Source organism: Oncorhynchus kisutch, linkage group LG8 (assembly GCF_002021735.2).
Source record: "Oncorhynchus kisutch isolate 150728-3 linkage group LG8, Okis_V2, whole genome shotgun sequence".
Classification (NCBI taxonomy): Eukaryota; Metazoa; Chordata; class Actinopteri; order Salmoniformes; family Salmonidae; genus Oncorhynchus; species Oncorhynchus kisutch.
In genome coordinates, this window is record NC_034181.2 from 28,298,751 (window position 1) to 28,325,037 (window position 26,287).

Genomic DNA, 26,287 nt, shown 5'->3' on the forward strand with positions numbered 1-26,287 from the left:
TGCTGAGGTTCACAAGTACCTATGGAACTGGGCCAGAATCAATGACTCTGGAGCTCAACCCCAATTGTGGAAATGACTGATCAGCCCCTCTTCCTTCTAGTGTCAAAGCCCTTCCTCTGATCCAGTTCTATTAAAACAGGCTAGTACAAGTCCATACAGTACCCAACACCCTTAATACAGTACTGACAAAGCACTAAAGAGGCAGGGACACAACATTTATGACTGCCTTGGGGCATGTCTGTACATATGACCATGTTCAAACCCATTTAGAGGGAAATGCAGCTCAACCGGATTAGTGGCCAGTGCTGTACACCCGAGGATAATGCAAACTGTACAAACTGTATTTATTGTACAGTGGTAGGCAGGGGAAGAGGGCTGGGCTGGCTACATGTAATGCAGCTAAGTAGGGACAGCTGTAGTCAAATCAGCCTGAATAGTAGACAGAAGAGAATTCAGAGGAGTGTTGATTGAGATTCTCAATATCCTGTGTTAGCAGCTTCTTCATCATCCCTACCTAGTGCCCACAAGCAAAATGTTTCTGGCATATAAATAAACAACAGAACAAATGAATCCATTAGAGACATTCCTCCCGGGGGAAGTATGGTCCTTCCTAGCAGCTTCAGACTGGCGGCTTTCAAGTCACAGCAGTTTCTGCCTGCTGTAAGAGAGTAGCAGAGTGCCCCTCCCACCCTGGACAAAACACACACCCAGCTGAGGGAGGGAGGGAACAGCCAGCCTCAGAGAGTTAAAGTAGAGATAATCCATCAGTACACAGCTCCTATTGTTCCTGTATACCAGGTATCATCAACTAGATTCAGCCGCGGGACAACTTTATCTTGAGTGGATAGTCGGGGGCCGGAACAAAATAACAAATCATTTGTTGACTAAAAAAATATTTTAAAACCTTGCTTACATTTGAATACGATCACGTGTCTCTCTATTATGTGCGGGAATACTTGGGAACAGATTTCTTAAATGAAAATCACTTAGAGTTGATTTCCTGGTGTTTTTACAGTATTTTACGTCAAACAAAAGAAAATTAAACCACTCAAAAAGTTATTACTGTCACGTTCTGACCTTAATTTCTTTGTTTTGTCTTTGTTTTAGTATGGTCAGGGCGTGAGTTGGGGTGGGCAGTCTATGTTCTTTTTTCTATGATTTGGGATTTCTGTGTTTGGCCTGGTATGGTTCTCAATCAGAGGCAGCTGTCAATCGTTGTCCCTGATTGAGAACCATACTTAGGCAGCCTGTTTTCACCCATGAGTTGTGGGTGATTATTTTCTGTTGAGTGTTTGTGTATTCACTGTACAGGAGGACTGTTTTGTTTCGTTCTCGTTATTTTTGTTTTTGTGTTCATGGTAATAAATTATCAATATGGACACTTACCACGCTGTGCATTGGTCCTCCTCTTCTTCCATCAACAACAGCCGTTACAATTACTTATTTATTTTTGCTCAGAAAACTTTGGGGTACAAAATTTTTCAGCGCGGGCCACCAGTTTGGGAACCCGGCTGTATCCCAACATTAAACGCTGTGTGACCAATCAATTTATAATTGAGCACTTTAATGACCAATCGCGGTAGAAAATCCCCTGTTTTACAAAAGCTCCCCTCCACTCCACTACAGATTTGTTGTCCAGTGAGTGTTCTATTGAACTCTGGGGTGGAGGTGTTATCCTGCAGGTGAGGGGTCAGGAGTTACAGGTGAAGCGTGTGTCTGTTGGCCTCACCTGGATCATGTAGAGCTGGGCGATGCGGTACTCGTCCACGCTCATTGGCATTGGGATCCGGTACTCCTTGATCAGCATGGTGAGTTTGGGGTGGGGGAGAGGGGCCAGGAATAGGGGAGAGGGACAGAGGGAGGGGAGGGGGGCTGGTGGTGGGAGGGACTGGGGGGTTTCTATGTGTGACTCGTCAGTTCACTGCTGCGTCGTCATCGATGGTGCCTGTGGATGAGAAGAGAGACATAAATGGTAAGATCGCTGAACAGTTAAAGTAGGCTTGTGCGGTATACCGTATATACCGTATACCGGGGTATTTGGAAATAGCCACATGATGCTCTTTCAATACCATTAAATATTTGTAGCAATTTGTTAAGTAAATATCTGCAGTCAACTTGTGCAATACATTAGTGGATAAAGCAGATCCCGTTCTTATTTCACCTGTCACATTATTTTACATTATGAAGCTTACTTAGTTCCCCAGCACAGCTGAGCCAGTCACGTGTATGTTTGTAAAAGTCACAACAGGAGAAAGCAGGAGCAGGTGTGTCCAGCTGTGTATTGACAGGGGTTGCATTTTATATTGAAAGTCAACTGTGTTTTCTTCAATAAAATGATCAGGGAGGTGCAACTATAGTGCAACACATTCGGAATAAAACAGTGTCATTTTCATCAGATGAAAACAGAAGTGCAATGCTATTTGGCTGGCAGCCACACAAGTAAATGAGCTTACAATCAAAAAGCAAGGTATTTTTTGCAAAAACGATGTATGGCCATCATAATGTTTAGGCCTATCATAGAAATAATGTAGCCAGCTACATTTCCTAATGTTTTGCTTGAAGTTAATCTTGCATTTTACCTGAGAAAAATAGGCTGGCTACACTGAGAACAACACCAGAGAAAAGAAGCTCCACATCAGTGGCAGTGCTGTCTGCTGATAGAACTCCCGTTCCTGAATTCTCATCCCAGTGAAGAAGTGCAACTGATGCACAGAATGAGTCTGATGCCGAGCAGAAATCACAATAAGAAGCATTTTAGATGTGTTTACAAAACACAGCAAGATATTTCTTATGCGTTTTATATATATTTTTTCCTGCATAAAAAAACGCAGCATTATTCATTAACACGAGCCCTAGTTTAACTTGCTAGTGGTTGAATTAATAAGATGATGTGGTGTTACCTTGTTTGAGAAGGAAAAGCCCTTTGGATGAGTTATTTGTACAGCTGCCACTGCTATTTTGATTTACTTGATTTTTCTTCTCCCCATCCTAGGCCTGTCTGATTCTCCCCTCTTCTCAAAGCAGAGCAGGCAGGCCCATTGCCTTAGTGACTCCAGACTCCACACAGACACAGCATGTAGACATGCTGCTGAAGAGCCAGTACTGCATGCATCAAAACGTTGTACATTTGCACATTGTCCCTTGTTCACATTCACTTGTAAATGTCCAAACAGATATGTTAATTGGTGTTAAAATAGAGAAAGTATGCAATTTGGAGCACCAGGCTACTGATGTCATGCAGAGGCTGTTGTTTTGTCTTTATGCTTTTTTATAACTACAAGTTTGATGTCGGACTACAATAGAATGTTCATGATGTCTTTATGACAATTGTCTACAGAAATGTCGATAGACTGACTGTAAACCAGCCTTTAGATTGTTTCCACTGATCCAATCCCATTTCCCCATTCTCCTGAGGCCTAACCTGGGGAGAGAACCCAGAGCATCCACTACTGATTACCCCAGCATTGCGTAACCATAAGGCTCCCCAATAGCAGAAACTGTGGTCGTATATGGCTCACAGCTATCCCATCTAATTATGGTAGTGCCCAACTCATGACCATTAGGTCGCTAATGGCCTTGTACTCGGGGCTCTATTGTCCCGCTTCCAGTGAATCAACAGTTGAATTAAAATGTATTTTGTTGTGAAAACATGTTACTATTAACGTTCCCAAACAGATTTCACTTGGTTTCCCAAATTAAGCACTGGGTAGCTGCAGAAACAGGGTTGGAGAGCCAGTGGCATACAGAGTTTGGAGGAATAGAGGCTGCATGCTCCTCAAACAGTGGTTGACACATGGAGTGAAATAACCGGAGTAGCTTACCTGGCATGATTGAAAAACGAGCCAGTGGGAAAGCAGCCTGAATTCACTATTCCAGTGAATACTGATGACATGTCATATTTCCCCTGCCCCTGTTCCTTCCCATTTCATAACGGGACATTCTAAATCTAAACTAATTTGACATATTAGTAAAGACAATATAAAATTGATGGGTGAAAATATGATCACTTGATGAAAGAACAGTGTGTGCAACCTGAGGCAAGGAACAGATCACAAGATTTTTTAGCAATTTTCTCAAATCATCGATAGCCTATAGTCGCATCATGCATATGTTTTCATTTCTAAGACATTCTAAGGTTTGTATCATTCACAACTGGTTGCTAAATAACTATAAAAATAACATATAGGACCTGTGATCACTAAAGGATCACCAAATGATCACTTTTACACTCAACATAGCCACTTCATATATGCACTCGCTCCAGAATGGGAAAAATATACTTTCTATTTTATTCAGCTAAGTTCAATTATATTATTCTTACTATAAAATCATATAATATAATGGTACCAGACTTATAAGCATATCTTGTCTGCTAAATGAACAAGCGTACAGCCTATGGCATGGAGCATAGCCAGATAACATACAGTAAGCCAACTCATATTCTGTTCTTCTGAAATACATGTTCTTCCTATCATAATGTTTCTTTAGACTTTCCTAAAATAAAGAATGGATCTATTGTGATGGTGTATATTAAATTGATTTATTAGACAATAACCGGCTGACAACATTTTATGACCACAGCCCTAGGTCAGTGACCTGGCAGCGTGGTGCCAGGACAACAACCACTCCCTCTTCGTCAGCAAGACATAGGAGCTGATCGTGAACTACAGGAAATGGAGGGCTGAGCACACCCCTATTCACATCGACGAGGCTGTAGAGGAGAGGGTTGAGAGCTTCAAGTTGCTTGGTGTCCACATCACTAAGGAATTAATATGGTCCACACACACACCAACACAGTCGTGAAGAAGGCATGACAATGCCTCTTCCCCCTCAGGAGGCTGAAAACATTTAGCATGAGCCCTCAGATCATCAAAAAGTGATACAGTTGCACCATTGAAAGCATCTTGACTGGCTCTCTCAACGCTTGGTATGGCAACTACTAGGCATCCGACTGCAAGGAGCTACAGAAGGTAGAGCGGACGAGCTCCCTGCCATCCAGGACCTATATACCAGACGGGGTCAGAGAAAGGCCCTAAAAATTAAGGCCCTAAAAATGGTCAGACTCCAGCCACACAAGTCATAGACTGTTCTATCTGCTATTGCACGGAAAGTGGTACCGACGCACCCAAGTCTGGAACAACAGGATCCTGAACACATTCTACCCCAAGGCCTTAAGACGACTAAAAAGTTCACCAAATAGATACCAGGACTATCTGCATTTACCCTTTTGATTAATCACATACACTGTTGCTACTGTTTATGATCTATTCTGTTGCCTAATCGCTTTAACCCTACCTATATGTACATATCTACCTCAATCACGTTGTACCCCATCGACCCGGTTCTGGTACCCTGTATACAGTGCATTCGGGAAGTTTTCACACCACTTAACTTTTTCCACAGTTTGTTATATTACAGACCTATTTTATATTGATTACATTTTCCCTGATCAACCTACACACACTACCCCATAATGTCAAAACAAAAACAGTTTTGCAAATGTATAAAACAAATACTGAAAAATCACATTCAGACTAGTGGTCGACGGATTAATCAGAATGGCCGATTAATTAGGGCCGAATTCAAGTTTTCATAATAATCGGAAATCGGTCATTTTGGACGCCATTTTTTTTTTACACCTTTATTTAATCTTTATTTAACGGTGTGTTAACTGCCTTGTTCAGGGGCAGAACGACAGATTTTTACCTTGTCAGCTCAGGGATACAATCTTGCAACCTTACGGTTAACTAGTCCAACGCTCTAACCACCTGCCTCTCATTGCACTCCACGAGGAGCCTGCCTGTTACGCAAATGCAGTAAGAAGCCAAGGTAAGTTGCTAGCTAGCATTAAACTTAATCAATCATAATCACTAGTTATAACTACACATGGTTGATGATATTACTAGTTTATCTAGCGTGTCATGCGTTGCATATAATCGATGCAGTGCGCATTCGCGAAAAAGGACTATCTGTAACGGCGTTCTTCGTTTGTTGAAAGAGAGTCGGACCGAAATGCAGCGTGGTGGTTACTCATGTTCTTTAATGAAGAAAAAGTGACGATACATGAAATAACTTAATAAATACAAAACAACAAACGGAACGTGAAACCTAATACAGCCTATCTGGTGAAACTACACAGAGACAGGAACAATCACCCATGTCACACCCTGGCCTGAACAAATAATTAAAGAAAACACAAAAATACTAAGACCAAGGCGTGACACTATCATTGCTCCAACGTTTACCTAAACATTAACACCAATGCCTTTCTTAAAATCAATACACGGGAGTATATATTTTTAAACCTGCATATTTAGCTAAAAGAAATCCAGGTTAGCAGGCAATATTAACCAGGTGAAATTGTGTCACTTCTCTTGCGGTCAGGGTATATGCAACAGTTTGGGCAGCCTGACTCATTGAGAACTAATTTGCCAGAATTTTACGTAATTATGACATAACATTGAAGGTTGTGCAATGTAACAGGAATATTTAGACTGATGGATGCCACCCGTTAGATAAAATACGGAACTGTTCCGTATTTCACTGAAAGAATAAACGTCTTATTTTCAAGATGATAGTTTCCGGATTCGACCATATTAATGACCTAAGGCTCACATTTCTGTGTGCTATTATGTTATAATTAAGTCTATGATTTGACAGAGCAGTCTGACTGAGCGATCGTAGGCACCTGCAGGCTCATAAGCATTCATTCAAACAGCACTTTCGTGTGTTTTGCCAGCAGCTCTGCTGTTTATGACTTCAAGCCTATCAACTCCCGAGATTAGGCTGGTGTAATGATGTGATGTGAAATGGCTAGCTAGTTAGCGGGGTGCGCGCTATTGGCGTTTCAAACGTCACTCGCTCTGAGACTTGGAGTAGTTGTTCCCCTTGCTCTGCATGGGTAACGCTGCTTCGAGGGTGGCTGTTGTCGTTGTGTTCCTGGTTTGAGCCTAGGTAGGAGCGAGGAGAGGGACGGAAGCTATACTGTTACACTGGCAATATTAAAGTGCCTATAAGAACATCCAATAGTCAAAGGCATATTAAATACAAATGGTATAGAGAGAAATAGTCCTATAATAACTACAACCTAAAACTTCTTACCAGGGAATATTGAAGACTCATGTTGAAAGGAACCACCAGCTTTCATATGTTCTCATGTTCTGAGCAAGGAACTTACATTAGCTTTCTTACATGGCACATATTGCACTTTTACTTTCTTCTCCAACACTTTGTTTTTGCATTATTTAAACCAAATTGAACATGTTTCATTATTTATTTGAGGCGAAATTGATTTTATTGATATATTATATTAAGTTAAAATAAGTGTTCATTCAGTATTGTTGTAATTGTCATTATTACAAATACATTTTAAAAATCGGCCGATTAAATCGGTATCGGCCTTTTTTGTCCTCCAATAATCGGTATCGGTATCAGCGTTGAAAAATCATAATCGGTCGACCTCTATTCAGACCATTTACTCTGTACTTTGTTGAAGCACCTTTGGCAGCGATTACAGACTTGATGCTACAAGCTTGGCAGACCTGCATTTGGGGTGTTTCTCCCATTCTTCTCTGCAGATCCTCTCAAACTCTGTCAGGTTGGATGGGGAGTGTCACTGCACAGCTATTTTCAGGTCTCTCCAGAGATGTTAGATAGGGTTGAAGTCCGGGCTCTGGCTGGGCAACTCAAGGACATTCCAACACCTGTCCCGAAGCCACTCCTGCGTTGTCTTGGCTGTGTGCTTAGGGTCGTTGTCCTTAGGGTCGTTGTTTTATCAAGGATCTCTCTGTACTTTGCTCTGTTCATCTTTCCCTCAATCCTGACTAGTCTCCAGGTCCCTGCCGCTGAAAAACATCCCCACAGCATGATGCTGCCATGACCATGCTTCACCGTAGGGATGGTGCCAGGTTTCCTCCAGACCTGACACTTGGCATTCAGGTCAAATAGTTCAATCTTGGTTTCATCAGACCAGAGAATCTTGTTTCTCATGATCTGAGAGTCCTTTAGGTGTCTTTTGGCAAACTCCAAGTGGACTGTCATGTGCCTTTTACTGAGGAGTGACTTCCATCTGGCCACTCTACCATAAAGGCCTGATTGGTGGAGTGCTGCAGAGATGGTTGTTTTTCTGGAAGCTTCTCCCATTTCCACAGAGGAACTCTGGAGCTCTGTCAGAGTGACCATCGGGTTCTTGGTCACCTCCCTGACCAAGGTCCTTCTCCCTTGATAGTTCAGTTTGGCCAAGTGGCCAGCTCTAGGAAGAGTCTTGGCAGTTCCAAACTTATTCCATTTAAGAATGATGGAGGCCACTGTGTTCTTGGGGTCCTTCAATGCTGCAGAAATGTTTTGGTACCCTTCCCCAGAACTATCCCTCGACACAATCCTGTCTCAGAGCTCTACGGACAATTCCTTCGACTGTGGGACCTTATATAGACAGGTGTGTGCCATTCCAATATTGTCCAATCAATTGAATTTATCACAGGTGGACTCCAATCAAGTTTGTAGAAACATCTCAAGGATGATCAGCTATGAAAAGCTAACTGACAATTACTCCTGAGGTGCTGATCTGTTGCACACTCTACAACCACTGTGATTATTATTATTTGACCCTGCTGGTCACCTATGAACATTTTAAAATCTTGGCCATGTACTGTTATAAACTCCACCCGGCACAGCCAGAAGAGGACTGGCCACCCCTCAGAGCCTGGTTCCTCTCTAGGTTTCTTCCTAGGTTCCTGCCTTTCTAGAGAGTTTTTCCTAGCCACCGTGCTTCTACATCTGCATTGCTTGCTCTGTGGTTTTAGGCTGGGTTTCTGTATAGCACTTTGTGACATTGGCTGATGTAAAAGGGCTTTATAAATACATTTGATTGATTGATCAATGGAAAAAGGATGCACCTGAGCTCAATTTCAAGTCTCATAAAGGGTCTGAATACTTATGTAAATAAGGTATTTCTGTTTTTGCTTTGTCATTATGGGGTATTGTGTGTAGATTGATGAGTAAAAAAAACGATTTCATCCATTTTAGAATAAGGCTGTAACATAACAAAATGTGGAAAAAGTCAAAGGGTCTGAATACTGTATGAAGCCAAATTATCATTACTGATTGTGTATTTATTCTATATTTTTCTCTCTGCGTTGTTTGGAATGGCCCTCAAGTAAGCATTTCACTGTCAATCTACACCTGTGGTTAACGAAGCAAATACAATTAGATTAGATATAAATTTGATGACTTAACAGGTCAGACTGAGAGGCAGGCAGCACTGGTTCATAGTGTGGGAGGGAAGTTGAGCTGTGGGATTTTAACTCTTCCTTCTCTCCTCCTCCGCTATTTCTTTATACTCTACACACAATGCACAGCAGCCTGCTCTAGATGGTACGACACATCCACAAAAGCAGAGCGGAACATCGTGGGGGGAGAAGAGATAACATTACTCTAGAAATAGATTTGGCCCTAAACAGAGAGTACGCAGTGGCAGAAAACCTGACCACTGTGACTGACCCAAAGTTTAGGAAATCTTTGACTATGTACAGACTCCATGAGCATAGCCTTGCTATTGAGAAAGGCCGCCCAAGGCAGACCTGGCTCTCGAGAAGAAAGGCTATGCGCACACTGCCCACAAAATGAGGTGGAAACTAAGCTGCACTTCCTAACCTCCTGCCAAATGTATTTTTTTTGATAAATTCCCATATCTATTGGGTGAAATACCAGTGTGCAATTACAGCAGCAAGATTTGTGACCTGTTGCCACAAGAAAAGGGCAACCAGTGAAAAACAAACAGCATTGTAAATACAACCTATATTTCTGTTGATTTATTTTCCCTTTTGTACTTTATCATTACAACACTGTATATAGACATAATAACATTTGAAATGTCTTTATTATTTTGGAACTTTTGTAAGTGTAATGTTTACTGTACATTTTGTGTTTGTTTATTTCACTAAGTGTTTATTATCTATTTCACTTGCTTTGGCAATGGAAACACAGCTTTCCCATACCAATAAAGCCCCTTAAATGTAAATGTAATTGAATAGAAATCAAACCGCCACTCATCATGCTAACAGTCCAGTAGCTGAACACCACCTTTCAATCCCCCTTAAGGTCTTTACAGACTATGTCAGATTCAGTCTTTTACGATTATCACATCACACTGTACGAGGTTACCAAATTAAAATCTTGATATCAACCTGGCCAGATTGTATGATTTGCTTCCGTTCTGTCGTCACATTCTGCGATTGGCTTGAGAGGCTATGTCTGCTGACGTAGGCTGCGTCAAATGGTAGGTAGCCTAGCGGTTAGAGCAGGGCTGCCCAACCCTCTTCCTGGAGATCTACCGTCCTGTGAGTTTTCAGTCCAACCCTAATTTAACCCACCTGTTTCTTCTAATTATCTGCTCAACAAGACCTTAACTAGCTGAATCAGATATGCTAAATTAGGGTTGGACTGAAAACCTACAGGACAGTAGATCTCCAGGAAGAGGGTTGGGCAGTTCTGGGTTAGAGCATTGGGCCAGTAACTGAAAAGTTGCTGATTCGAATCCCCGAGCCGACAAGGCTCTGTCGATGTGCCCTTGGACAAGGCCCTTATGCAAAATCGTGGCATAAGACGGCTAGAATATTACAGTCTACAAAGACCTTAAAATGAAAAATACACAAAAAATATATATTTTGGTATTAGTTTCATTGGTCCACTGTTGATAACAGTCCCAAATGTTTGCATGTCAGCAATCACGTTTTCAAGATATAGAATTTTCAAATGAGGCAAAACGTACCATACTGTGTCTTTCTGTATTGTGAAAGTTCTATATATATCCTGAAAACTTGATCGCTGCAAAATATTTTGGGACCGTATCAACAGTGGAATAATGAAACAAATACCTAAATATAGTCTGAGTGTTATTTTCTTTTAAGCCTGGTGCCACTGTGCCAAAACACATGATCTAATCCCTGCAGTTTTTGTAATGTAATATGGAGCATTGATGTAGAAACTAAAATTGTGAAATAAATTTTCAGAACTCCCTGCACTAGTACTCTTGCAGTCAAAATCATAATGAGGTGAAACCAATGTCAGTCAACACACCAGCAGTTAACAGGACAGGGCTGATTCAACTCATGCACCCTAGATACAACAAGCAGGCATAATGATCCTTTAATTACAGTCCAGGGCCCGGTTTCCCGATAGCAATGGAACTTACAAGTGTTTTAAAGATACATCTTTTCTATAACGGCCGAAGATGTAACATGCTTTTCCCAAAACACCACGTAGAGAGAATGGTCATAAGGGCGTCGTTGGAGCATGTATCGATACCGATGGGATCAAAATAAAGGCAGTGTTGCTCTCATTCAAATCTTGATTTAAAATTATAATTATTTCGCAAAACTGATGAGGTTTCAGCTCCTAGAGAGATATTACCACCTTGAGGCGGCTTATTCTAATGCTTACCCAATAAAAATGCACTAAATCCCCAATTTGGCACGTTAGGCTACACATGAAATATATTGAGACAAATTACAGACAGTAGCCTACAAGTAGCAGAATATAACTACATTTATTGAACATGTAATGTATTTCAATAGGACTTAAAATAGACCTAAAGCCTACTGCTTATATTTTAACGCATTCATCTTGGTTTTCATTTGAAACATCTTTTTATACGTCGCTTGTTTCTATCAATTGCAAAGACATTGGCAACGTTGTATGTGTAATCAACTTTGTTCTGAAGTTATCGGAGATCACAGAGAGACTGATAAACCAATGTGATTTTATGTTTAGCGGAGATGTTCTGCGTATAAAGTGACGCGGGAGGGGAAAAAAGCATCTAACAACACAGTTAGCTGTTCTACGAGTGATCGGAGGCAGGCGTTAGATTACGAGGGTTTTTCATGTTCAGCGTTAATAACACCGCTTTTGGGAAACAGCTCGGAGATTTAACGACGCTCCTACAAAAGGTTCTAACGATGAACTTAGCCTTAAGATGCTTTTGGGCAACCGGGCCCTGTCCAAGATGATGTCATCCTCCCATTAGGCCTGAGAACTCATAAAGAGGCTTTGGGAAAGGGGGTTCATTTATTTAGATTTTTTTATTTAACCTTTATTTAACTAAAAACAAATTCTTATTTACAATGACGGCATACCAAAATGCAAAAAGGCCTCCTGTGGGGACGGGGAATGAAAAATAAAAAATATAGGACAAAACACACATCACGACAAGATGCGTATTACTTGTGTTGAGGAGGGGCTGTTAGATACAGCTGGTTCATACTGTGTTGTAATGCATCTGGTTAGACAAATAGGCAGGAAAGGATGTGAGACATTGTTTTAACAGATTTCATTATATAGCCTATAGCAAGGGTAGGGCCTGTGTATACCGGTAAACGTAATTGTGATGCAGCACAGGGTCACGAGGCAGACACTGTTTAGAGGTTATCTAGGGGTAGTGGAACAGGGGGAAATCTACACAGAGGAGAGTGTGTGAGAGATTGTCAAGTCTCTGAGCCACCACTGACAAATGTAAGCCTACTTCTCTCGTGCTATTTGATGAAACACACCCATCACACATACAGCATATACACTCCCTCTCGCACACACTCATGTGCTAACACACCCATCACACATACAGCATATACACTCCCTCTCGCACACACTCATGTGCTAACACACCCATCACACATACAGCATATACACTCCCTCTCGCACACACTCATGTGCTAACACACCCATCACACATACAGCATATACACTCCCTCTCGCACACACTCATGTGCTAACACACCCACAGATGCTAATGCAGTCTTGAATACTGTAACCCACACAATGACAGAAATGGTCTGCCATGCTGGAAAGCACACGGTTGACTGTTCAAGCCAGTGGAGAGAAAGGCCCCTGTGTCTTTGTCCCTACAGACCTCTGCAGTCAAAATTCCCTTGAGGAAGAGTGAATGACAGGGTATGAGTGTGTGTGAGAAAGAGAGCGAGCGAGAGAGATAGAGAGATTCCAACAGAACGGTGCAATGTCACAGTGTGGCTCTATCTTGGGGGACCTGACGGGAGCCTGTGGGCAGCGATGATGACGCTGCAGAAAGGGTTTGTGCTGACGCATGCGGATATGGCCAAGCCCTCGACACCATCTGCCACACAGCCATCAACATACAAGATTCATTAGCCTCTTGCTTCACCGCTCAGAGATTGAGGAAAGGGAAGGCTTTCCTTCTCTGTCACAGTTACTCTTCTCCTCCCTTCCCATCTTTTCCCTCACTGTCACTGTCTCTTTCAATCATCTCTTTATCTCTCGCTCTCTGTCTCTACCCAACTTTTTTAAAAGCCTCTTGGAAAAAAATATAGTTACAAACTGACACACACTAGTAACCTGTTAAGGCTAGGGCTGATTTCAAGGTTTTACTGCTTACCTACAAAGCATTACATAGGTTTGCTCCTACCTATCTCTCCGATTTGGTCCTGCCATACATACCAACACGCACACTACGGTCACAAGACGCAGGCCTCCTTATTGTCCCTAGAAAGTCTAAGCAAATAGCTGGAGGCAGGGCTTTCTCCTATAGAGCTCAATTTCTATGGAATGGTCTGCCTATCCATGTGAGATGCAGACTCAGTCTCAACCTTTAAGGTTATTGAAGACCCATCTCTTCAGTAGGTCCTATGATTGAGTGTAGTCTGGCCCAGGAGTGTGAAGGTGAACGGAAAGGTACTGGAGCAACGAACCGCCCTTGCTGTCTCTGCCTGGCCGGTTCCCCTCTCGCCACTGGGATTTTCTGCCTCTAACCCTATTACAGGGGCTGAGTCACTGGCTTACTAGTGCTCTTCCATGCCGTCCCTAGGCGGGGTGCGTCACTGAGTGTGTTGAGTCACTGACGTGATCTTCCTGTCCGGGTTGGCGCCCCCCTCGGGCTTGTGCGGTGGAGGAGATCTTCGTGGGCTATATTCAGCCTTGTCTCAGGGTAGTAATATGGTGGTTTAAGATATCCCTCTAGTGGTGTGGTGGCTGTGCATTGGCAAAATGCCTGGGGTTATATCCTGCCTGGTTGGCCCTGTCCGGAGTTATTGTCGGATGGGGCCACAGTGTCTCCCGACCCCTCCTGTCTCAGCCTCCAGTATTTATGCTGCAATAGTTTGTGTGTCGGGGGCTAGGATCAGTCTGTTATATCTGGAGTATTTCTCCTGTCCTATCCAGTGTCCTGTGTGAATTTAAGTATGCTCCCTCTAACTCTCTCTTTTCTCTCTTCTCTCTGAGGACCTGAGCCCTAGGACCATGCCTCAGAACTATCTGACCTGATGACTCCTTGCTTGTCCCCAGTCCACCTGGTCGTGCTGCTGCTCCAGTTTCAACTGTCCTGCTTGCGGCTATGGAACCCTGACCTGATCAACGGACATGCTACCTTGTCCTGGACCTGCTGTTTTCAACGATCTCTACCGCACCTGCTCTCTAACTCTGAATGATCGGCTATGAAAAGCTAACTGACATTTACTCCTGAAGTGCTGACCTGTTGCACACTCTACAACCACTGTGACTATTATTATTTGACCCTGCTGGTCATCTATGAACATTTTAACATCTTGGCCATGTACTGTTATAATCTCCACCCAGCACAGCCAGAAGAGGACTGGCCACCCCTCAGAGCCTGGTTCCTCTCTAGGTTTCTTCCTAGGTTCCTGCCTTTCTAGGGAGTTTTTCCTAGCCACTCTGCTTCTACATCTGCATTGCTTGCCGTTTGGGGTTTTAGGTTGGGTTTCTGTACAGCACTTGTGACATTGGCTGAGGTATAAAGGGCTAATAAATACATTTGATTGATTGTTTGATTCAAACTTCTCTAAAAACCTTTCTGTGCACTTGTTAAACACTTGAGCTGGAGAGCGAGAGATTGTCTGGCCCGGTGCACTGATGGTTGACTGACACAGGTACTGAAGGAGAACAGAGGGCAGCATCCTAGAAAACCTTCCCATCAAACAGGGAATTACTTTAGTTCCTCTGCTTAGGCCTTGTCTTTTCTACTGAACAGTGTAAATCAGCACTGTTCCTCAACCGAAGGCCATCATCTTTCTGATAAGACTAGTAGTTTTCCCTGAACATTTTGTGAAGGGAGTTTCCTGCTCAGATGCTACCCAGAAAATGTCATAACAGAAAACACTGTAATCTTTCCCCAACTAGAATAAATAGGCAATTATCCAGATACCTCTCACTCATGTACCACTAGCAACCTTCACATAAACCCCCCCCCAACACACACAAGGTCTAAAAATAGAATGGTCATAATAATCCTAGCATACGCAAGCAGAGTGCTTGACGCTGTACGTTGGTAGAATATGCCCATTCCGGTCTAAAAATACAGTCTCTGCTACACCCTGGGTAGTGACGTAATAGCAGCACACAGCGGTCCCACAGCACTAATCTAAGGGGCTGTGATTGCTCTACTCAAACTAGGCTAATTGTACCACTGTGGCTGGGCATGTGTCATCAGAAGGGTTTCTCATTGGTTTATAAATAAAGTAATTTTAATTTTATTGAATAGTGGTGGCCAGCAGCAAGGGAGTAACATCTAATGTAACATTTTTATTTGTGCTGGTCCCAGATCTGTATCTCTTTATAAGATGTTAGACATTGAAGAGCACAGGCTGAGTTTGCAATGAGACTGATACAACGTCAGTGTCTTCTAGAGGGAGGTCATTCAGAACACACTCCTGAGAAGGTTCTATGTTTAACTACACTTGTGCTTGGGGCACTTTGTGAGTGCTTAACACTACTTTAAGAATGAGAAAATCTAACATTCCATGGTTCCGGAGTGGCTCAACAGAGATCCTGGGCCTAAGCCTCACATAACATGCTTAGCCCTATTGGAATCAGCAGGACAGGTCCAGTAAACACAAAAACATCTACGCATCCTGACAGATGGGTAACAGCGTGCACACACACGTACACACACACACACACTCACACTCACACTCCTACCTACACTCGTGTGACATTCTCCCACTAATACAGGATTGTGGCACAGTAAAGCACAAAATCTAATGCCAGAACCATCTCTTTCTCAGTGCCGCATAACACAGTGCCCCTTAAACAACCTCTACTACACCCCACTAATCTTTTCCAGGTAGTGCTGTTCTGTGGCTATTCCATGGTATCGTCAAACAACCATCAACTCCCACAGAGGAATTGGCTACTAGGGAAGGGCTATTCATGTAATAGCAAGAAAAGCTGATTAAAACAATCTAAATAATACAAAACTAATATTTCAGCATTGACCTCTCTCTTCACATCATTCTTATCACAGTGAACACATCAATTACTGTAGAGGGAGCAGCGTGGAACAGCTGGTGCTGGCCATCGTCACAACGACGTAAGGCGGCAAGGCGGTTCCCTCATGACGTGCCATTAATAAAACCTCTTTAAATACAAGTGGAAAATGTTGTGCCCGAGTCAGCCAAAAATACCACAAATCACTTTCACAGTCGCCTTGACGTTGCAGGAGCAACGCCATGACAACCACTCCAAACACAGCTCAGTGTATAGTAAGAACCCCATTAGTGGCTCTGTGGGCTGATCTCACAATCCTGTTAAAATGGCAAAGGGCTTAGGACAATACAGTCTTGTCTGTGTGACTCGTGGTAAGAATTGCCAGTTTTGCCATCTGCCTCCCATGACCATTTTACATTTTTTTGTCAATTAGCAGACTCTCTTATCCAGAGCGGTTTACAGGACCAATTAGGGTTAAGTGCCTTGCTCAAGAGCACATCAGATTTATTTCACCTAGTCGGTTCAGGCATTCGAACCAGCGACCTTATTGTTACTAGCCCAATGGTCTTAACCTCTAGGCTACCTGCAGTACCGATCTCCTATGAACAATTAAGAGGAAAACAGACATGTGGACAAACCTTGACTAGAAAGATCCAAGTAGGAAAATGACTGAATATTTAACAACCATGGCAGCCCAGGGGCCGGGCTCTTGCCTTTCCCACAGGGCAGCCTCCCATGGTCCAGACAGTGGGCCATGGAGCAGTCAGTCATCGCCTCCCCATGCCCTCCACAAGCTGAGCAGGAGGGATTCACAGCACAACCTGCCCTGGCCTGGTCCTCTTCTCATCATTACGCTACGAGGAGAGAGATAAAAATACTCTACTCCCACGGAGCATCTCTTCCATCATGTACCTCCTCCTCCTCCTACCCAGCAACTCAGGCCTGCTTCGAAAAATGACTGGATATTGATACTGCTATAATTTTGTATGTGTTAAGCTTCTGAAAGCTTCCATGAAATGCAGCTCAAGTTGAGCAACAAGCAGGTTGTAAATTATAAACCATGAACTCTCACAGCAAATCAAATCCTGTTGCTAAACCAGCTATCCACTGTAGTACTCTAATGTAAAACACACCTTATTCTGTTCAATTAGATGCAGAATGGCTGTAAACATTAGGGGTGAAGAAGTAGAGGGGTGTAAGGCAGGACTAAATTGTCTCACAATGGAGGAAGGGGATAACCTTTTATAATTAGACCTCAGTGATTAGTTATTGTGGACCGCAGCTCCCAGTATCCCACTGCCAGGCCGCATAGCAAAAATATGTTAATTAAAGTGCATGCATTGATTACAGCTAGCTTAATAAATAGCAGTGATACTAGCAAGAGCAGTGTACATGTTTCTTCTTTTTTCTCATGTTTCTGAAAAATAAAAGTTCTAAATGTGCTTTATGAGTAGTGTGTGACCCTAGGTTGGCAACACATACTGTACATTCTAAGGGATTTTAATGGACCTTTCTCTATTCTGATAGTTTTATGCTGTTCAATTCAAACTTCAACCAAAAATAATTGTCTGCATTTTCATCCATTTCTGCATTTCCTGTACTCATTTGAGGTCAATTCCACACTGCCACGTAAGGGCTGCACAATATGGGAAAACAAATCTAGGCCTTGTGTTTAACCAAATGTTGCAATTGCGATTTGACTTGTGATTTAGAGCAAAACACTTGGGTTGGAATCATGGAAATAGGATGATTATTCTAATTCTATAATATAATAATGGGCACTTTGAATACAGTGTTTGACGTGACAACAAATTAAAATGTCAGGGTGGAGTTATTGTGATAGGGTAGGATCCAAAGTGTTGACAAGTGTTTCCTTGGGGACCCTATAATCTTTGGGTAAATTGAATGGTTTCTCTTAGCTACTTCATATAGATAACATATTCTGGCATCGCATATGATTTGCTTTGATTAAGAAGATACTGTGGCACAAAAAACAAGCAGATGTCGGTCTACACCATCACTGGTATTATCAGGCTGTATAACTAGTTATGTTTGCTCTGAATTTATTAGTGAGCTAGCGATTAGCATTAGCGGCTAACAAGATTTAGGCCCAACTTACTAAGAAAAGAAAACTAGCTTTTTGCAGATATAAGAAACACAAACGAAGTGTTATTATAGAACGCTAATGGATTTATATATTGAAAAGTAAAGTGAAAACAGCATCGTTGTCATCAACACTGTTGCATGTGCTGCATTGACCATGCAGAGACTGAACAAGTGTTGGTTAAAAATTGCCTCCTTGAGTTACAGGGGGCGGGGCTACATCTGTGTGGAAAGCGACATGGAGAGAGATGACTCAATTAGCGAAGAAAACTATAAAATGGACGTTACACACATTTAACAAACCAAACATTCAAATACCGTTATAGAAGGTAAAGTGCATCAATACCGGTATATTGTAAAATATGGTATACCGCCCAGCCCTAGGCTACTGTAGACCTTGATTGCAGAACAGTGTGTTTGAATCAATTAGTTGGTAACATGTGAATATATTTTGTATAGTTTTATGTAAAAAGTTATATTTGTATGAAATTCACTGAGGAAGATGGTCCTCCCCTTCCTGCTCTGAAACACTGGATGAGATGAGGTGACCTTGTGTGCAAATCAGGTACGTGTCGAGGTAGTATGAAATCTCCCATCAGTGAAATTCTGTCCGGGTAGCTTAATCGAAGAGCTGGAATGAACTGCGTAACAGAGAACTCCCTCACGTAACTCAAAGACGGAATGGAAAAACATCCCTGCTGCCCCCCCTCCCCTCCTCAGTAATCCCGCTTATGTCATCATCTGTCCATCCAAGAAATGCAGCCCCAACTTGATGCTGATTAAAGGCAAACTCAGCAGGGTTCTATTGTCATGGGGCTTATTACTGAGAACGCTCCCACCACTGACAGTGCACCTGCTTGGACAAAGCAAAGGGCAGGGAAATCACACTGCTGTTTAGAGCAGTGCCCAAGACCAATCAGACTAGATCTCGTCATGCGCATGCTTCCCTGTAACCATGTCAAAAATGCTTTTAAAAAGAGTTGTATTTTCAGCCTGTAATTTCATACCCCAGCCTCCTCCCTACTCTACTCATTCCTCTCCACAGGTGCATGTTCCAAACACATCTTCGAGGCATTTAGCAGTACATCATGGCATTTAGCAGTATATCATGGCATTTAGCAGTACATCATGGCATTTAGCAGTACATCATGGCATTTTCACTTAAAACAGCATACCATGAAGGCATACAATACATAAGGAACTTTGAAAGACCTCAATGAATCTTTGTTTGAGGGCATAAGACAAAAGGGAACCTGAACCGGCTAAGCAGGTCAGACAATTGGTGTTAGATGTGTAATGGGCTTTATAATGCAGTCAAGAAAAATATTCTACATATTCTTTCATGTATGAATTCATTCAATTACCCCAGTTCTCATGTATTCATCATTGCCTTGAGTTGAGGTCCTCTATGACCAATAGCCTAATACATCTTGTTAATGATATTGCTGCTGTGGCCTGGCAATCAACTCTAATAACATACAGACAATGTAGGAGGTGAAGAGAGACAACATTGTGCATATTCTGTTTGATTTTTGACTAATGTTTTTTGAAGGGGCGGAAAGTATTGCTCTTCTCCTCTACATTGAGCCCCTAAACTCAGTTTCTATCCTCACTGGTTCAACAGGAGGTTACTATGGAGACATAGAAGGCTCTGTCATGATTGGCTGCTGGGATGCAGTCAGAGTGACGAGGAAAGTGGAGACCAGACCCTGCCAGAGCCTCTCTCTTTCTTTCTTCGCTCTCTCCCTCTCACTTGATATATCTTCCCCTTCTTCCTCAAAGTTAATCAGTTCCATTTCATTTCCATGTAATCCCTCGTTTCTATGTTGTGTGACTGTATACAGTATGATTCTAACATTCCTCTATGCTCATTGTCTTGGTCTCACAGTGTAGTCCACATACTGTATATCCACGCAATACAACTTTCCTCTGACCCTGTGTTAGAACATGGGAATAACTTCACAAATAGAACCCTACTTGTAGGCCTATTTGTTGTACAACATAAAGACTACAAATCTTAACCATTAGACGTCCCATGGGGACTACACAACATCCCTCTCATGGGGACTACAAAACATCCCTCTCATGGGGACTACACAACATCCCTCTCATGGGGACTACACAACATCTCTCTCATGGGGACTACACAATATCTCTCTCATGGGGACTACACAACATCTCTCTCATGGGGACTACACAACATCTCTCTCATGGGGACTACACAACATCTCTCTCATGGGGACTACACAACATCTCTCTCATGGGGACTACACAACATCTCTCTCATGGGAACTACAAAACATCTTTCTCATGAACACAATGCAAAACATGCTTAATTTGTAGCTGCATGGAAAGCGTCCTAATTCATGGGTAAATAAAACTGTCTGCACTGTTGTCGTGTCTAGTCCTAGAATAAATCAAATGGAAGACAGGCCCTGTATGAGGCACAGTATGAGTCAGATGACCATAACTACATAGGCGTTCAATTGATGATCCCGAAAACGTGATTGATGTTATTGTGATTTTGTAATCTCTTGTGGGCAGACTACATCAACATAAATGCAGCAATAGTTCCGGTGCTTGGGTTTTATCACCGGTTATTTGGACAGATCGCGATTTCACAGGTGTATAGCATCTTTCGAATTTCGGAAGGGGGAGAAGACATTCGGCCCATAGACTTGCCCAGTAACTTGCAAAGCCAGAAGGTGGAGCTCCTCATTCCGGGTTCCTTGTTATAGCATCTATTCATCTCTTCTATTAACATGTATGGACCCAAAACTTAAATGAACAGCTGACCAAGATTTTAGATCTGGGTTTATCCAAGATTAGTGATTATGTAACTTGTTGTAAAGTCTGCCCTGTGAAGTCTTTATCTGAAAAAAGAAGCTATAATTGAATGTAGGAAATTACTTCACTACTTATTTACACTGTCTCTATATCATACCACACCATACATTATATATTTCAAACAAATAGATCCCATCCACTGGTACACGTAGTAAGCACATAAAACAGACAGGTTATCCTAGACCATTTCAAAAAGCATGTGAAGGTGAAGCGGAGCGAACACTCATGTTAGTTTGGCTGTCCTCCAGCACCACCTGGAAGAGGAAGGAGAGGAGAGCCACCTTAAGGCAAACCCTGACAGTACCCACAGGCAGCCAGTCATTACACTATGCTGTTAGGTAATGGTGCTATTACAGTGCAGTTGATCATTTTAACATTTTGCATAACTGTTGCAGAATAGTGCAATATGTGCTGTTGAAAGTCTTAACTGTGAGTGGAAAGCGCTGTGCCACAGGAGTAAACGAAGCCCAAACTTCTTATATTCAGTCTCTGAAAAGAACATAGTCCATAGTGTCCCAAATTCTCCTGCGCTGGAACTGAAAAAAAAAAGTATTTGAGAGAAGGAGAGTGCAATGGGGACAGAGGGAGAGAAAGACAAGTGTGCAACAGAAGAAATGAATAGACTATACTGACAAAGAGAGAGAGAGAGAGAGAGCAGACAAGATAAAGGAAGGAGACAGATAAGAAGAAGGGGGATAAAGAGAAAGAAGAAGGAAGAAAAGGAGAAAGACAGAGGAGCGAACATCAGGCCGTGACGCGAAGACCAACGTCAGAAAGAAAGAGAGAGAGAGAGAGAGAGAGAGAGAGAGAGAGAGAGAGAGAGAGAGAGAGAGAGAGAGAGAGAGAGAGAGAGAGAGAGAGAGAGAGAGAGAGAGATGGGTGAGAAGGGTGGACGATAGTTTATTTATAGAAATGAGGGGCTGCATTGCTTCTTTTACTTCTTCGTTTTTAAATGATTTGAGCTAAGAGCTCCCCACAGTCTGCCACTATTCAGGGCTATTAAAAACCGCTGCTCCTCTCAAGGGCTCCCAGGCTCTGGAGCAGCCAAGCTGCACCAAACACAGCAGCAGCACCACAACAAGCCACTGGCTGCTTATGCAATAGGCTAGCACACTCATCCATCCGCTTAAACTCAACCAAGGAACACTGAACAGAATGAGTACTTATCTCTACCTGGTTATTTATGGTCTCTTCAGGAGACGAGCAAAGCAATTTATTGATATAGAAAACAATTTTAGACCTAGTTAGAAAAGTCTTGGCACGTTGGCAAAGGCCTATACATAATCACAGTCTTGCTCTGAATAGAAACTATGAGTGTAGGCTATAAGACTGTTCACCTGCACAAAGATTAGGCCTAAACAATCCTAATGGCACAGTTAATTTATGTTAACTTATTATCCAGGCTGCATCATGCATACACAGAACTAACATCAACAACATGCATGCCAGTCTTTCCTGGTTGAGGGTTGATGAGGGATTAAGTGCTTCTCCTAGTTATTATGAGAAATATTACTGCTACGAAATTCCAGATTACCTGCATAATCAAATAACATTCAGCACAGACACCCATTCATAACCCACAAGACATGCCACAACGAGTCTCTACATAGTCCCCAAGTCCAAAACGAATTCATGTACATGCACAGTTTTATACAGAGCCATGATTACGTAGAACTCCCAGCAAACAGCAAAATTACCTTTAAAAAACAACTCATGGAACAACAGGGACTGTGAGGACACACACACACACACACACACACACACACACACACACACATTATTTGTGTTGTTGTATTGTTTGCATTGTTTCTGGGTGATTTGTGATGTTTTATTTGTGTTTACCATGACTGTGTTTATGTATTTTATTGTGCATTCGCAAAGTATTCAGACCCCTTGACTTTTTCTACATTTTGTTACGTTACAGCCTTATTCTAAAATGTATTAAATTGTTTTTTCCCCTCATCAATCTACACACAATACCCCAAAAGGACAAAGCAAAAACAGGTTCAGACATTTTTGCTAATTTATTAAAAATGAAAACATAAATATCACACTTACATAAGTATTCAGACCCTTCACTCAGTACTTTGTTGAAGCACCTTTGGCAGAGATTACAGCCTGGAGTCTTCTAGGGTATGACGCTCCAAGGTTGGCACATCGGCAGAGATGTTCGATCGAGTTCAAGTCCGGGTTCTGGCTGGGCCACTCAAGGACATTCACAGACATGTCCCGAAGCTACTCCTGTGATTTCTTGGCTGTGTGCTTTGGGTCATTGTCCTGTTAGAAGGTGAACCTTCGCCCCAGTCTGAGGTCCTGAGCGCTCTAGAGCAGGTCTTCATCAAGGATCTTTCTGTACTTTGCTCCATTCATCTTTCCCGAAAGACAGATTATGGTTGGTGCCAGGTTTCCTCCAGACCTGACGCTTGGCATTCAGGCCAAAGAGTTCAGTCTTGGTTTCATCCAACCAGAAAATCTTGTTTCTTATGGTCTGAGAGTCCTTTAGGTGCCTTTTGGCAAACTCCAAGCGGGCTGTCATGTGCCTTTTACTGAGGAGTGGCTTCCGTCTGGCCACTCTACCATAAAGGCCTGATCTCCACAGAGGAACTCTGGAGCTCGGTCAGAGTGACCATCGGGTTCTTGGTCACCTCCCTGAACAAGGCCCTTCTCCCCCGATTGCTCAGTTTGGCCAGGCTGCCAGCTATAGGAAGAGTCTTGGTGATTACAAACTTCTTCAATTTAAGAATGATAGAGGTTCTTGGGGAACTTCAATGCTACAGAAATGTTTCGGTACCCTTCCCCAAGATCTGTGCCTCGACACAATACTGTCTCGGAGCTCTAGGGACAATTCCTTTGACCTCACGGCTTGGTTTTTGCTCTGATATACACTGTCATCTGTGGGACCGTAAATAGACAGGTGCGTGCCTTTCCAAATCAGGTCCAATCAATTGAATTTAGCACAAGTGTACTCCAATCAAGTTGTAGAAACATCTCAAGGATGATCAATAGATACAGGATGCACCTGACCTCAATTTCAAGTCTATTAGCAAAGGGTCTGAACACGAACAGTACCAGTCAAAAGTTTGGATACACCTGGGGGTTTTTCATTATTTTTTCTATTTTCTACATTGTATAATAATAGAGAAGGCATCAAAACTATGAAATAACACAAAAGTGTTAAACAAATCAAAATAAATGCTATATTTGAGATTCTTCAAGGCCCCTTTGCCTTGATGACAGCTTTGCACACGCTTGGCTTTCTCTCAACCAGCTTCATCAGGCAGTCACCTTGAATGAATTTCAATTAACCGGTGTGCCTTGTTAAAAGTTCATTTGTGGAATTTGTTTCCTTTTTTTACCCCTTTTTTCTCCCCAATTGTTAGTAGCTACTATCTTGTCTCATCGCTACAACTCCCGTACGGGCTCGGGAGAGACGAAGGTTGAAAGTCATGCGTCCTCCGATACACAACCCAACCAAGCCGCACTGCTTCGTAACACAGCGTGCATCCAACCCGGAAGCCAGCCGCACCAATGTGTCGGAGGAAACACTGTGCACCTGGCAACCTTAGTTAGCGCGCACTGCGCCCGGCCCGCCACAGGAGTCGCTGGTGCGCGATGAGACAAGGATATCCCTACCGGCCAAGCCCTCCCTAACCCGGACGACGCTAGGCCAATTGTGCGTCGCCCCATGGACCTCCCGGTCGCGGCTGGTTACAACAGAGCCTGGGCGCGAACCCAGAGTCTCTGGTGGCACAGCTGGTTACAGCGCCCTTAACCACTGCGCCACCCGGGAGGCCTTTGTTTCCTTCTGAATGCGTTTGAGCCAATCAGTTGAATTGCGCCAAGGTAGGGGTGGTATACAGAAGACTATTTGGTGAAATATAAATAATATCAAGCATCGTGGTGTAAAGCTCACCACCATTGGACTCTGGAGCCTTGGAAACGCGTTCTCTGGCGTGATGAATCACGCTTCACTATCTGGCAGTCCAACGGACTAATCTGGGTTTGATGGATGCCAGGAAAACGCTAACTGGAGGAGGAATAATGGTCTGGGGCTGTTTTTCATGGTTTGGGATCGGCCCCTTAGTTCCAGTGATGGGAAATCCTAATGCTACAGCATACAATGACATTCTAGACAATTCTGTGATTCCAACTTCGTGGCAACAGTTTGGGGAAGGCCCTTTCCTGTTTCAGCATGACAATGCCCCCGTGCACAAAGCGAGATCCATACAGAAATGGTTTGTTGAGCTCGGTGTGGAAGAACTTGACTGGCCTGCAGAGCCCTGACCTCAACCCCATCGAACACCTTTGGATTGAATTGGAATGCAGACTGCGAGCCAGGCCTAATCGCCCAACATCAGTGCCCAACCTCACTAATGCTCTTGTGGCTGAATGGAAGCCAGTCCCCGCAACAATATTCCAACATCAAGTGGAAAGCCTAGCAGCAAAGGGGGGACCAACTCCATATTAATGATCATGATTTTGGAAAGATGTTTGATGAGCAGGTGTCCACAATGCCTTTGGTCATGTAGTGTACTTCTATGTGTGCTCAGGCTACCTCAATATTATCAGATACATGCTCATTGCACACATGAGCACTCCAAACAAAAGACAACAAATTGACAAATCTCGTAAATGATGGTTATGAAATTAACCTAAACTTGTTTTTCACAAGTGTAGCATGTTGTGACATCTGCTGTTTCCACCCTTCGAGAGTGAGAATGGCAAATGACTGTAATTAATCTTCACACGTTTTTTATGTTTTTCACTGACAGCCGCAATAATCAGCTAGGCCTGTTGCCCCGCGTGTTACCCAAATTGTGGGCTTCCCAAATACACATAGGCCTACGATCTTGTGATTTAAAACAATCCCCAGCAATTAAAAAAAAAGAAGCTAACGATCCTTGATTACTCTGTGGCTAAGTTGTGCTTTCTGGTGAAGTAGTTTGAATGATTTGATTTATGTCTGTATAGACAGGAGTAATAATAGAATTTTGGCAAATGTATTTCCATTTACTTCCCTATTGGACCCACCACTATGCCATTTCTCTCCTGTTCTATTGGTTTTCACATCAAAATCATTTTCTTGGCCAAC

The 26,287-nt window shown here is 42.8% G+C and overlaps 1 protein-coding gene across 2 annotated transcripts in view; it reads right to left on the reverse strand.

Moving 5' to 3' along the window:
• The window catches only part of LOC109895929 (membrane-associated phosphatidylinositol transfer protein 2), an 82,472-nt gene that overhangs the window by 30,255 nt on the left and 25,930 nt on the right, over positions 1-26,287 (reverse strand). For both annotated transcript variants that reach the window (XM_020490041.2, XM_031830032.1), the window contains exon 2: positions 1,730-1,945. In XM_020490041.2, coding sequence (XP_020345630.1) covers positions 1,730-1,807 — 78 coding nt within the window. In that variant the 5' untranslated portion in view covers positions 1,808-1,945. The remainder of the gene's footprint in view (positions 1-1,729; positions 1,946-26,287) is intronic.